We start from the raw sequence: 15,083 nt of genomic DNA, 5'->3' as shown, positions 1-15,083 counted from the left end.
GTATACTGTGTGCTCATTGATAGGTTTTCTGACTGTGTCCATGTGAGTATTATAAGAAATCATGTGCAGTGACAGGTGGAGGGCCACCAAGCATTGCCTGTTTGGCAGCACTGTCCTTTGACCCAGCTGAAATTCTTGTTGGTAGTCCTCTAGTAGTAGTCATGGTTAGGCTATCTGTAGCAAGGCAGTCCCTTCTTGTACAGAACCCAACTGAGGAATAAAAGAAGTATGACCTCTTTGTTCCCTATTATTGGTTATAATTGTAGCACAGAGGGTAAAACCTAAAGAAAAGTTGAACAGGATGAGTAATAAGGATGAAGCAATGGTCAGAGGTCTCCACTTCATGTTCCCAAATTAATCTCACATTTCTGCTGTTAAATTCTTCCAGAAGCCCTACTGTCATGTAGCAAGTAATGGCAGCAAATCCCATCTCTAGCAAGTCTTTCTTGTTCTCACTTTATCTCCTGCATGGTATGAGGCAAGTACTGCACACCCAAATTCTGCATGATATTTCCATACCACAGTTGTTTTTTTTTACATGGTGCTGCCAGCCCTCAGAGTCATTCCGTACTTCTGACCCCTGTCCAGCACATCTCAAAACTTGAAGCGTGAATCTGTTTTTATTTTAACAAGCTTCTAATGTCCATACTTTTCTCAATCGTTGCCACATTTTACGAAGTTTGTCTCCCCTGTGTGGGGGGTCCTTCTGTATTTGTACATATGAGTTATGCACACATTACTTTATTTGCTATAACTAACAAGTTATGTTTTGAGATTTGTGCGTCTGTCCACATCTGCTATTTAGGATAAGGAATGCAAGTTTCTCTTTTTAATTTTAAGATCTGAAAGGCACAATGATTGATGCAGTTAATTCTGTCAAATGTTCCTATGGAGTTTAGTGAAACACAACAGTGATAATAAATGTCTTTAATGCTATACATGAATATGTATATGTATGATGAAATAATGAATCATTTACCAAGATAAAACATGTGATGAGTCTCTAGCTTTCTGGTTCTTCTGCAGGTAGCATACAGCCCATTGCTGAAAAGTATGATCATGCAGTGCTGAGTTGCATTGTTCTTTTTGCAGTGCCTCAGTTGCAAATTGAATGAGGCAGAGCATTCCTATGAAAAACATTAGGAAATTATTGCATGAAAAAAAATGAATAGTGCAAAATAGTACAGGAAGTAGCAGGAACTTATGAAAGTAAATATTTACATTTCCAGCATCTGTGTAAATAAACATACTGGGGGAAGGTGGAGGGTGGGAGTGTTCTTGCTATAGATACAGTTGGCATTTTTCTGTTAAGTTTTATTTTCTGCCAAGGCTTTATGGAGAATACTTGAGGAGAATACTGGATAATACTTGAGGAAAAATAAATCGAGCATTGGATGTGCCAAAAAATAGAAAAATGGGATTTTTTTGAGAATGTTAATGTCATATTGTATGTTTGTTGGCTGCTGTCTGTCAGTGTGAGTAGCATTTGTGAAGCATTTAGCTATAAGGAAAAAATGTGGTTATTCCATATGAATTGGCATGTATATGCTTAAACTCTTTCTATAAATATTTGAATTAAAGGACACCAGATGTTGCACAGAAGCTGCTGCTGCTTTCTGAACTTCATGGTATATTCTTTCAAAACCCACAGGAAGTAGCTGAGGGAAAAAGTGTATTAATTAAGTTCAGAAATACATTTTCCAGCTATAGAAAAATCTCCAAAGAAAATACTGTTTGATCTTCAGAAATGTGAGCTTGCTGTCCCAGGAATCTGGTGGCAGCATACAGCACTGTCACATGGGAATCAAAAATCCAGACTCCAAGTTCTCAGAGCTAGACTAGCCTGAGATTAAGCCAGTCTGTGGCCCTTGGAAGTGGACTCATCTTCTGACCCATCCTCTCCGGCCAGTGTTTGTAATGCTGTAGACAGTCTATGTGAGAAATATTTTTCCAGTTTTTCTTGATCTGAAGCAATAATGCTGTAATAGCAGAGACTTGAAGAGAAAGGAAAGTACTAGAATTCCCAGATGCTCTGCACAACTCAAACATAAAATATGAACTGACATATCCAGCATGCACTTTATAATCTATACAACTACAGCAAATTGGATTTGCTTTGCATTGTTTGAGGAACAGAATTTACATTTTGCAAACCAGTTAAATGTTTTTGCATTTGGAAGTACTGGCTTTGCTGTAGCTGTGGTGTCTTGTTATATTGAGAAACTTAGCAGGGACATGTCAGATTCCAAATTTCAGGATTTGCTGTTTTCTTCAGACCTAAAGCACAGAAACTGACCCTCCTTATACCAACCTCGTGGTTGGTATAAGTATCCCTTTATCTCTACCCTATGAATACACAACTGTTAATTTTAAGTGGCATGACTGCTGGAAGAAAATGTGCCTGCAACCTAGCAGGATTCCCTACTCAACGCTGTTACGTCAAAGAAACCAAATACTTCAAACGTGCATTTGTGATCTTTTAGGTATTGTTTGTATGTCTGGTGGCTTGACCAGACTAAGCACCCTAAGCACTAAGCACCCCCCAGCTGCTTGATCACTCTTCCACTCCTCCTGCCCAGCAGGGTGGGGATAGATTGGGAAGAACAAAAGTGAAAAAAACAAGTGGGTTGAGATACAGACAGTTTTTTAAGTGAAGCAAAATTGTGTGTGCAAGCAAAGCAAAATGAGGGATTCATTCATTACTTCCCAGTGACAGGCACATGTTTAGCCACATCTGATAAAGCTGGGCTTCATCACAGGTAACAATTCTTGGGATGACAAATGCAGTAGCAGCAAACATCCTTCCTCTTCCTCCTTTTCTTGAGCTTTTATTGCGGAGCATGACTTAATGTGAAATGGAATATACTTTTGGTCAATTTGTGTCAGCTGTCCCAGCTGTATTTCCTTCCCAACATCACGTGCATTTCTCTTGAGAGAGAAATAGAGCAGGCCCTGATGCTGTGCAAGCACCACTCAGCAGTAACGAAAACACTGCTGTGTTACCAGCTCTGATTTAGTCACAAATGCAAAGCATAGCACCAGTGTGGCTGATAATGAAGAACGTGGACTTCATCCCAGGACAGACCCGGTACAATCTCCATCCCTTCCTCCATACCATTTCCATCATGCTCAGTCATGAGTTATTCAGGACTCATTCATTATATATTATTCATTATTATATTATCCTTATCGACTACCCTCATTCCCTGTCTATATACAGAGGTTGTCATTCCCTTAGTCTGTGAAGCACCTCCATTAACTGTTCACTGAGTTAATTCAGCCTGTGACTTGGGCTCCATTTCTTACAGTGGTTACTCAGGCCAGGAGAGGCAGAAGCAGCAGGTTGTGCTGAGTTGTTGGGCACTAAAGCCAGCCCAGGTTGGGTCACTGGGCACACGCCCAGCTCTTTATAAGGCTCATCATCCACTGGTTGAGGTAGTAATCCCTGTAACATACAGCTCAATTCATGGGTTACAGCAATTTAATAGTATACCCATTACAGTACCACTAAGAGGAAGGGAGAAAGGTGTGTCTTTTATCCTTTCTCATAAATTCTACTCCAGGCATTAGGAAAAAAACACGCTATTCCTGAAAAAGTCTCAGGTACTTCTTATTTTGTTTTGTAAGCCAAAGCCAAGCAATAAGAAGGGCCTGAAAATATGATAGCTAATACTTGTGAATTCCAGCCTATAAAAGAGGAAGTCAGAAGTGGAATTAGCTTCTCCTACCTCTCTACTTTTTCATCATATTAAAGCATTAAGACACTAAGATAGTACTCAATCTTTGAATCTGTCAATGTAGGTCTGTTATTCTACCATATCAAATTCAGGGTTGTTTGACTCTAAGATCAGGTTAGACCTTGCCTATCAAATACTTTTAATGTATCTTCCTTCAATATCTGTTTTGTGATTTTGCCAACTTTAAAGGCTTCTGCCCTGTACCTCCTGCAGGCTGCTCTATTCTGTCATGCAGAATGGCTCCGACCAATACAGTGTTATTTTTTCACAGGGTTCATGAATTTGCTTTACGTGTATCAGAAACAGAAAATATAATATCCATGCATTAGGTCTGAAATATGTGGTTGGTACCTCTAAAATAAAAATCGTGTTATGCTTCTTTGGTAGCTGAGAAATTGCAGAATTGTCTGTTATGTTTCTGTCAATCTGTGCAGCCAGATTTTTCCTCGTTTAGAATTACAGTAATACAAGAAAACTGAGAAATCCTCAAATGTTATAATGTCTTAAGCTTTTTCTCTTTTTGTTCAATAGTCCAGAATCACGTTAGTATGCATTTTAGCATGACATATTCTGTAAGTATTAATTATTCTGTTCATGTCTTTTATTTTGTATAGCCAAAGGCTACTGCAAGTGAGCGAGCCATTGCAAGACTTGCAACACACCCCCTCTTGAAACACAAAATTGCTGAACTTAAAGGTATGACACGGTGTATTAACTTGCATGAGACTTAGTAGCTTGAAGATGTGTTCCCTTGTTCATGTTAATTCCTGATATGAACAAACAGTATAAAAAGAAAAGTGTGTCAGCACCTATAGCTACCTCAACTAGTTGCAGTGGAGCAAGTTCAACAAGGCCAAGTGCCGGGTCCTGCACCTGGGGCGCAATAACCCCAAGCAGAGCTACAGTCTGGGAGATGAGTGGTTGGAGAGCTGCCAGGCAGAGAAGGACCTGGGAGTGATGGTGGACAGTCGGCTGAATATGAGCCAGCAGTGTGCTCAGGTGGCCAAGAAGTCCAACGGCATCCTGGCTTGTATCAGAAACACTGTGACCAGCAGGGCTAGGGAGGTGATCGTCCCCCTGTACTCGGCTCTGGTGAGGCCGCACCTCGAGTACTGTGTTCAGTTTTGGGCCCCTCGCTACAAGAAGGACATCGAGGTGCTTGAGCGGGTCCAGAGAAGGGTGACGAAGCTGGTGAGGGGCCTGGAGAACAAGTCCTACGAGGAGCGGCTGAAGGAGCTGGGCTTGTTCAGCCTGGAGAAGAGGAGGCTCAGGGGCGACCTTATCGCTCTCTACAGATACCTTAAAGGAGGCTGTAGTGAGGTGGGGGTTGGCCTGTTCTCCCACGTGCCTGGTGACAGGACAAGGGGGAATGGGCTAAAGTTACGCCAGGGGAGTTTTAGGTTAGATGTTAGGAAGAACTTCTTTACTGAAAGGGTTGTTAGACACTGGAACAGGCTGCCCAGGGAGGTGGTGGAGTCACCATCCCTGGAAGTCTTTAAAAGACGTTTAGATGTAGAGCTTAGGGATATGGTTTAGTGGGGACTGTTAGTGTTAGGTTAGAGGTTGGACTCGATGAACTCGAGGTCTCTTCCAACCTAGAAATTCTGTGATTCTGTGATTCTGTGAAGTGTCACAACCTTGTAGTTGTGTATGCTGTCTCAAATGGGCTTGTACGTGACAGGACATCACTTGACATGTAAGATACAAAGTATAGTACAAACAGGGCTCTTAATGGAATTCCAAAAATTGAATAGATGTAATTGACAATCTAAATAAAATAAGACTGAACTGGCAGAATACTAACAAGCAGATACAAAGGTAAAAGGAGCATTTCAGCTGGGATTTCAAAGGTAGCTAAAAGGTTTTGCCAGTTACTCCCTTAGACTTCCTGGTAAACTGCCTATAGATTCCCTATGGAATCTTTCCTGGTTCTTCGGAATACCTCCTGTGCTCTTTAAACTCAAATTTTCGAACTAAAAACAATGTTAAAAAGGGTCAAGTCCTAGTAATAACAACACGGAATTATTTCATTAATAACAGACCACGTCAACTACCCTTTTAATTATATCCAATGAAATTAATATTTATTTGCAGTTTTTACATGCAAAATAACATCCCAAACAATTAAAAAACATGACTGTAAGCTGAAGATGAGTTCACAGTTAAACCTAGTTTCAAAAACAGCATATTAGTTGGTTTTCCTCACTTGTTTGTGCTGTAGCCTAAGACATTATTTGTCTCACGTGTTCAGTTAAAGATTGATAAAGATGTTCAAATAATGTTTACTCAATACAATAAATTTAACTTGAAAAAATGTTTTATTTTATTAAAATAACTTACATGCTTAACTTACGTAGCTGCAACAAATGACCTTTCTTCTTCCCCTCTTATAGCTGCTGTAAAAGCGTTTAAGGATGCAAGACAGGACCCAAACAAAGCCAGTCCTGCAAAAAAGGGTACACCAGAAGCACAGCCTAAATCAGGACAACATTGCATTAGCAGTTTGGATGAACGAGTACTTAAACCAGATCAAAAAAAGCAAGGATGTGAACCCAAAACAAAAATGGACATGAAAATACAGACTAACGGAGGGGCTGAAGAACTCAGTGACAGTGAATCTGAACAGAAAATTATGGAAATGGAGAGAACATGCAGTCCAAAAGAGTTTTCATTTAAGACAGTGGAAAGGCCACAATTCACTCAGAATAAAACTGGAGAGAAACTTGGCAATAAAAAAAGGAAAGAAAATATGAAAATGAACAAATTAACTGCAAAGAAAAAAACAATTAGTGGTGGTAGTGACCTGGAACAAAATAGTGAAGAGGAGTACTTTGATGATAGTACTGAAGAGAGGTTTTATAACCAGACATCAGATTCTGACAGTGATAGCAGTGATGATTTCTTCATTGGCAAAGTAAAAAGAAAGAAAAAAATAACGGCAGCTAGTGATCTTTCTTTAGTAAAAGATAAGAATAAGCCTCAAGAAAATATACTGAACAAAGAAAAGAACACAGGATCTGGGACAGTGCAAGATATGATCGTAGAAGAAGAAAAGTCCAGTACAAAAGTAAAGAAGCTAGAATCAGTGTTCTGCAGTTCTTTATCTACTACCTCCAATCAGAAATCCCAAAACAGAGGAAGGTAAACCTATTCCTGTTGCTTTGCAATTCATTTCCTCCCTCCTTCCCAGTAATGTAAATTTTTCTGATTTTTAGTAGCTGTTACTAAACAAGAATTTCAGCCCATTACAGCTTTTTTTGCCTAAACTACTCTTATGTCTTCTTGTGCTTTATTGATACTTAAAGTATTTTTCATATTCATACAGGCACTGATTTACATTTAGCATTCCTAACTAGTATGGCATGCAAATCAAATCAGTGTGGAATACTTCTGGTTTTAGTCGTTTATTAACAAAGAGGAAAAACTATATGTGGTTTTTACTGTTATGCTTGAAATGTCATTGCACGAGTGTTTTGGTGATGATGATTCTTTATTTGTGTTTATCATCTTACAAGTTTCTTAAAAAGTCATTAATTATGTTTTTGTTTTTAGAAATACTAAAGACCAGCCTCTCCAAAACAGAAGAACAGGTATGTATTACTGATTAAGTTGTAGAAATAAAAACATCTTGAGATTTTCTTGTCTCTGCAGTCAAATTATGCTAGTCTTAATTGTGGCATGTATTTTAACAATTGTAACATTATTTTTTTTTGTTTTAAATTGTTAAAATTGTCATTTTTTTTAGCTTTCATTTTTATTTCTGGATGTTGTTTGTTTTGTCCTATCTTTGATTATTAAAAATACTTAAAGTAGTACATAGGAAAATGTACACAGTACGTAGTAGTTTACACAGGAAAATGCTTTTCTGTCTGTGTTTACACTGAGCAGTTAATGCTACCTGTGCCCAGGTAATGGTAAGTACAATCAGATGGTATTATGGTGTTTAACACATAGTTTACCTTGTGAGTAATTATTTAACTTCTTCAATATTTTATTCCATTTATAGTATGTGTTTCCATTTTGGAATTCTTCAAGTCAAGGGTATCATTTCAGTCCTACTGAGTTTTATTGTGTAATTCCTGATTGATTTATTGTGAAGAAAAAGTTGAGATTGCGCTGAATATTTGCACAAATTTTCAGTGTGGTCGGTAATAATAAATTTTAACTATATGCAGTCTACCAAGTGACAATTTACTGGGCTGCAAGATGAGAAAATCTTGCTTGTGAGCATTCAGGTGTATGTATTCCCCATGGCTCATTAATAAATTCTTGAAAATGTCTGTAATCTCAAAGTAGTTTTAGCACATTTTTATGAAGGTTTGTGCTGTACTTAATGTTTCATGTTGTACTTCTCTCACAGCTCTTTTCAAAAAGGAACCACAGCTCAAAAAGCAACCATTTGCAAAAGGTTCGGGTCTTAAATGCGACAGTAAGAAACCGTGTTTGGAGCAGCCTCTTCATCCTTCATGGGAAGCAAGCAAGAGACGTCGGGAACAGATATCTCAAATTACAGCATTCCAAGGAAAAAAGATTAAATTTGATGACTAGACTGTATATAAATTGGGATTTTAAAATATGATTCTTGTAAATTTGCATCCTGTGGTACTTTCTTATGAAGTAACAACCATTGTTTGAACACTTTTTCTCTGTGATAAGGATGGAAATCAGACTAGAAATCTTTACTGAGATAAAATTTTACATGTCTCAAAATTCATGCATTTTTAAGTCACGTTTAGGTGTCTTTATAAATTATTTTTACTAAACCTTCCTTGTCCTTTGCAGTCTATAAAAAAGCATTGTCATTAGATTGCTTCATTTACTGAGCGTGCTGTCTGTTGACTAAGGTATAGGCATATGGAGTTGGTTTATAAGTCCTGTTACATAATGCCACCATGTATGAAATACATCCTAATGTGACTGAATGGGCTAGGAACACCCTTTGTGCTGTGTAGGAGTAGTACAGACTCTCTGGAGCATTGTTTTTGTAAAAATGTACTTCTGACTGCTTGAGGGCTTGTATTTCAGGTGAGAGGTGAGAATATAAAATGCCTCTTTTGAAGTGCTAATCTTAGGACTATATTATCAAATACATCTTGGGTGACAAGAAAAGATCTCTTAAACATGAATAGACTTTTCAAATTCATGGATGTATCAGGTGTCTCAAAAATCCACTCTGTAATGCACGTGATACCAAAATTTCCAGATAGCAATAAAATATTGGCCTGTTAAATTGCAATCTTTGTCATTTCTTGATTACATGGCTGGTCTGAAAAACTGAAAAAAAGTGTCTTTAACATTCCTGTCCTGGAGGTTGTAACTGGGTGGTTCACTATGTCTGTCTTCCATTTGTACAATTAGAAGTCATCCTTAGTATTTGATACAGCTGATATTTAAGCAAATCGAATGTATATAAAAAGGTAGTGTTAGACAAATATATTTAGTTATTTCTCATAGAATGCTGAAAAACTGAAAGCCTTAGTCTTGGCAGACTAAGAAACATTTGGCTTTTAAGTGGCATTCTCAATTTTGGAGTTCTTTTGATTGGGATATGAGATAAAATCTTCACAGTATTTTTCTTCAGGGTCTTTTCCTACTGCTTAATTGGAACAAGTTCTGAATGTATAGTTAATCTTTAATGGTGATGTTTATTTAAATATAGTTATCTTTCATAATCTTGTAGCAAGTTAATCCAGAAACTTGATAAATGACTACTATGGGTGGGAGATGATGTACTGTACAAGTCCTGTGGCATTTTTTAATGCCTGAGAATAACCTGGTATCACATCAAAGGGCCATCTAGCCTAGCATCTACAACAGTAATCAAAAAAGGCATGCTTTAAGTATAGAGATAGAGGAAGCAGGCAGTGCTACATTATCCAAACATTCACCCAACTTGCAGTTTTACAGCTCAGGGACTTACTAAGATATGGTAATTTATTGTGTTTGATAATTCTTAATGAATTTCTCTTCTGCAAGTTTGTCTACTGTAAAATCCATGTGAACTTGTGCAGCCTCTAATCTCTTACATTGTAGAAGTCCTTCCTATGTATTTTACTCTAAGAAAAAACAATCTCTTTTTCTGTGTCTTAAGCCATGACTTACAGGGTTTATTAAATGTTCTCAACTCCTGTATTAGAAGGCACAATGAACAATTAATTCACCCTTTCAATGCTACTTATCATAGAAAGGGTGGATTTTAGGGAAAGGTTGCTTATCCTAACATCTGGATATTATCTGAATGGATGTTGCTTATCTCTACTTTAGTAAGACTTTTGATGCACTCTTCCTTAATATCCTTATAGATAAAGTGAGGTAATATGGACGAGGTAAATGGAAAGTGTGATAAATTAAAAACTGGCTAAACTGCTGAGCTCCAAAGGCTTTGATCAGGAGAAAGCCCATACAACTGGAAGACAGGTAACTAGTGGTGTCCCCATGGTTCAGTACTGAAGTCAATAGTCACAGAATCATAGAATATCCCGAGTTGGAAGGGACCCGTGAGGATCATCAAGTCCAACTCCTGGCACTGCACAGGTCTGCCCAAAAGTTTAGACCATGTGACTAAGTGCACAGTCCGATTGCTTCTTAAATTCAGACAGGCTTGGTGCAGTGACCACTTCACTGGGGAGCCTGTGCCAGTGTGCAACCACCCTCTCAGTGAAGAACCTCTTCCTGATGTCCAGCCTAAACTTACCCTGCCTCAGCTTAACACTGTTCCCACAGATCCTATCACTGCTGATTATGAAGAATAGGTCAGTGCCTGCCCCTCCACTCCCCCTCACAAGAAACTTGTAGACCGTGATGAGGTTCCCCCTCAGCCTCCTCTTCTCCAGGCTGAACAGGCCCAGTGCCCTCAGCCGCTCCTCATAGGTCTTCCCCTCTAGGCCCTTTACCATCTTCGTCGCCCTCCTCTGGACACTCTCCAACAGTTTCATGTCCTTTTTGTACTGTGGTGCCCAGAACTGCACACAGTACTCGAGGTGAGGCCACACCAGTGCAGACTAGAGCAGGACAATCACCTCCCTCAACCAACTAGCAATGCTGTGCTTGATGCACCCCAGGTTATGGTTGGCCCTCCTGGCTGCCAGGGCACACTGCTGGCTCATATTCAACTTGCTGTCAACCACAACCCCCAGATCCCTCTCTGTGGGGCTGCTCTCCAGCATCTCATCGCACAGTCTGTACGTAAAGCCAGGGTTGCCCGGTCCCAGGTGCAGGACCTGGCACTTGCCTTTGTTAAACTTCATGTGACTGGTGACTGCCCTGCTCTCCAATCTGTCCAGGTCTCTGCAAGGCCCTTCCACCCTCATACAAGTTCACAACTCCTCCAAGTTTGGTGTCATCAGCAAATTTGCTCAAAACACCTTCTAGTCCTACTTCCAAATCATTTATAAAGTCATTGAAGAGGACTGGCCCTAAAATGGAGCCTTGAGGGACCCTACTAGTGACCATCTGCCAGCCAGATGTGGCCCCATTTACCACAACTCTTTGAGCCCTGCCTGTCAGTCAATTGCGCACCCATCGTATGATGTTTTTGTTAAGTTGTACGCTGGACATTTTGTCCAGTAGAATCCTATGGGAAACCATGTCAAAAGCCTTGCTGAAGTCCAAAAATATCACATCAGTTGGTTTCCCTTGGTCAGCTAGATGGGTGATCTTATCATAAAAGGAAATCAAATTTGTTAGGCAGGACCTACCCCTCATGAACCTATGTTGGCTGGGACCAATGACTGCATTGACCCCCAGGTGTGCTTCAGTAACTTCAATGATCATCTTCTCCATAATTTTACCAGGCACCGACGTGACACTGACAGGCTTGTAATTGCTAGGGTCTTCTTTTCTTACCCTTCTTGAAAATTGGCACAATATTTGCCAGCTTCCAGTCTACTGGGACCTCTCCAGATTCCCAGATTGAAAATTTCCAGATTGAAAAATAATTGAGAGGTCCTGCAATGACGTCCGCCAGCTCTTTAAGCACCCTGGGATGAATCCCATCTGGACCCATAGACTTGTTTGGATCCAGGTGGAGCAGCAAATCCTGCACACGTTCAGGGTTGGTTGGGAGTTTATCATTCCCACTGTCATGGTCCTCTAGCTCAGGACACCCTGGGTCCCAAAGCCCATCATGAGTGTTGAAGACAGAGGCGAAGAAGGTATTAAACTTCTCTGCTTTGCCTTTGTCATTGTGTGTGAGGAGACCTTCCCCATCAAGTAGAAGACCTGTTTTCTTTGGTTCTCCTTTTTCTGTTCACATATCTTAAAAAAAAAAAAAAAAAAAAAAAAAAAAACACTTTTTTATTGTCTCCCACAGAAAAGGCCAGCTCTAGTTGGGCTTTGACCACACAAATTTTCTCCCTACAAACACTAACAGCATCCCTGTATTCCTTCCTCATCGCCTGACCCTCCTTCCAGCAGCCATACACTTTCTTTTTTCACCTAAGTTCCAGTAAAAGATCCCTGGGCAGCCAGGCTGGCCTTCTGCCCTGCCTGCCTGACTTCCGATATTTAGGATTTGCCTGATCTTGTGCTTTTAGGAGGCAGTGCTTAGAGACCAGCACTGATGGACGCCAATGCCTTCAAAAGCAGTTTCCCAGGGGACCTTGCTGACTAGTTCCCTGAGCAGCCTGAAGTCTGCTTTCCCATTTACAAGGCTGAAGTTTTGGTGGCTGTTTTCCTTCTGTCACCGTAAATTTTAAACTTGGTATTTAACAGCTTTGTTAATGACCTGGATGATGGGACAGAGCACACCTTCAACAAATTTACAGAAATTACAGAACTGGGAGGAGCGGCATGTTAGCCAGGTGGTTGTGCTGCCATGCAGAGAGACATGGACAGGACAGGGAAATGGTCAGAGGGAAAGTTTAAACCTCGTGAAGTTTGGGAAGGGCAAATGCAAAGCCCTGCCCCTGGGGAGCACTAGCTGTACACTAGTCTGATGGGTACTGACTGCCTGGAAAGCAGCTTGCAGGAAAGGACCCGGGTGTCTGGTGGACACCAGCAGACCGTGAGCCAGGAATGCATCCCAACAGCAGAGAAGACCAGTAGCTTTCTGGGCTGCTTTGTTTTCCTGAGTTGCATTGCTTTTGAATTTGAAACTCAGATAACATTCCATTTCCCAGTGCTCTTTGTTGTTGCTGTTTCTAATGTACCACATAGAATGACTTTAAACTTAAGGCCAGAAAAATAAAACATGAAAACATAAAAGCCTGTGTATTGTCTTTTTGTAGAGAAGGATCAGCTTTTGTAGAAAATGCCTTGCATTTACCTGCCACATAGCAAACTCTTGTAGTTTTCCAGATGCAAACGCTAGTCCTGAATGCTTACAATAAACAAATGAATACATAATCCTTGCTGAATGCTAGTCCAAACAAATGTTTGACATGTGACTTCTCTGGTTCCAGTAAAAGGCAGTAAAAGGCAAGAAAAATTTCTTTTGTTAGCTGTCATCAGTTATAATACAATTTTTCATGGACAGCTTATCTTTCTTTGAGTAGATGAGAACCATATTTTAATAGTTGACTTACATTAAAGACTAAAAAGTTAGAGTGCAAATAGTTTGAAAAAAATGTTTAAGAAGCATATGTTCTAAAATGCTTGTTTGCATGTGTTGAGAGATCTAGGAGCGTTAGTTTAGCTTGGCATTGGAGCAAGTTTCTTACCAAATTCTTACAGCTGTAATTTGTGGCCATAGAGTTCTTCTTGAAGGAAACCTAGTTTATCAAAACATCTCTTTTTTCCTCTTCAGAAACACTTCTGAAACACCTTCAAGCTTCTACTCAAAATAAATAAAAATAAATAAATAAATAAATAAATAAATAAAAAGATGTGGGAAAAAAAAAAAAAAAGACGTGCTGAACATGAATGAGAGAAGAGAGATTAGGTTATTGGCATTGCTTCATATCTTAATTAATTATTGCTACTGGTACTTAGTGACTCACCTGGATCACAGCCTTCATGTGCTAAGCACTGCACAAATGAGCAGTGATGGTTAAAACTTGATAATATTTATAATGTGCAACTGGGTGATTTCTATGAACTGATAAACTCAGTGAACATGCCTGGAGCTTGTTGATAAAAGTTAGAACATTTTTTCTTCATTATGAAAACATAACATTTTCAGTATATAACATTGCTTGTATCTGTAACATTGTTTCAACATAGACCTCTCACAAAGTATTACAAATCTATTTTCATAGCGATATGTGAAGTTATTTCATTCTGTGATGATTAGATTAAGAAACCTGGAGAACCATGCTTTCCACTTCAGTACCATACCATTGGGGAAATGTTCTCAGCCTGGGTTTGTCAGATACTCCTAGACTGCTTTTAGGGGCACAATGTTTTCACTTCAAACTTCCTGACAAAACAATCTCAGATTTCACTATCTTTAAAAAGATTCAGTGTTAGTTTTGAATATATTAAAAGGGAATAAAAGAGGAAAAAAAAAAAAAAAAAAAAAAAAAAAAGCTGTGATATTGATAGCACAATAGCACCAGTTTGAAGATTTCCAAACGGGCATAAAAAATTTGTCATCAGTTTTAAATGAACAAGTCAGATAGATGAATTAGGGCCAAAATTAATATCTTAACTGAAAGTTTGGGGCTGTTTTATAGTTGTAGGCTGGTGACAGATCATTTTGTGATACTAGGCAGGTGAGTTAATGTGAAAATGAGAGATGAGTGATAGTGGATGGGAATTATATTTTCAATAAATCTGAATATTCTTACTACAATAATTGGATGTATAATTGTTTTGACTGCATTCCTGTACTTGCATGGAGTTCTGTGCTCTGTGGATAGCACTTGCAGGAATTCCTAGTTAGAAGCTCTTAGCTCTAAACCATATAGCATAGAAATAATATTGTCAAATAAATTTTAGAAATACCACCACAACATTGTTTAAATCTGAAATAATTCTACATTTATGTGTGTGTGTGTGTGTTTTTTTAAGATACTACATCATTTTTATCTCCATTTACCCAGGGTCAAGAACACCATCGCTGATATTTCAGTGCTTGGAAGCCTCTTACTAGAGTGAACAATTCAGTATTCTTAACCATGTTCTGAATTAATCCCTCAGCAAAGGGAATGGAGATGTTTCATAATTCATCCTATTTAATCAGCTTAGCATACAGATTGAAGAGGCAGCGGAATGTTGGTTTGTATTCAGAAAATGTAAATAAAGGATAAAATGTTTTTGGAGTAACTGAGTGTTAAATGTGTTAAGTCAATTGTATAGAGTACATTGACTATCTGTGACAGACTGCTCATACATTCTTTCCATATGAGCAAAGTTTTTGGTGCAAAAATTCCAAAACTGGTTTCTAAGCTCCAGTTCCTTCAGAGA

General features: G+C 39.0%; 1 protein-coding gene across 3 annotated transcripts in view; it reads left to right on the top strand.

The window, feature by feature from the left end:
• SRFBP1 (serum response factor binding protein 1) overlaps window positions 1–8,967 on the top strand; it is a 77,218-nt gene extending 68,251 nt beyond the window's left edge. For all 3 annotated transcript variants that reach the window (XM_038170642.2, XM_038170641.2, XM_027446394.3), the window contains 4 exons: window positions 4,352–4,433; window positions 6,131–6,878; window positions 7,290–7,327; window positions 8,098–8,967. In XM_038170642.2, coding sequence (XP_038026570.2) covers window positions 4,352–4,433; window positions 6,131–6,878; window positions 7,290–7,327; window positions 8,098–8,285 — 1,056 coding nt within the window. In that variant the 3' untranslated portion in view covers window positions 8,286–8,967. The remainder of the gene's footprint in view (window positions 1–4,351; window positions 4,434–6,130; window positions 6,879–7,289; window positions 7,328–8,097) is intronic.
• The last annotated feature ends 6,116 nt before the right edge of the window (window positions 8,968–15,083 follow it).

The sequence above is a fragment of the Anas platyrhynchos genome, chromosome Z (assembly GCF_047663525.1).
Source record: "Anas platyrhynchos isolate ZD024472 breed Pekin duck chromosome Z, IASCAAS_PekinDuck_T2T, whole genome shotgun sequence".
NCBI lineage: Eukaryota > Metazoa > Chordata > Aves > Anseriformes > Anatidae > Anas > Anas platyrhynchos.
This window is presented reverse-complemented; position numbering and strand designations above follow the sequence as displayed.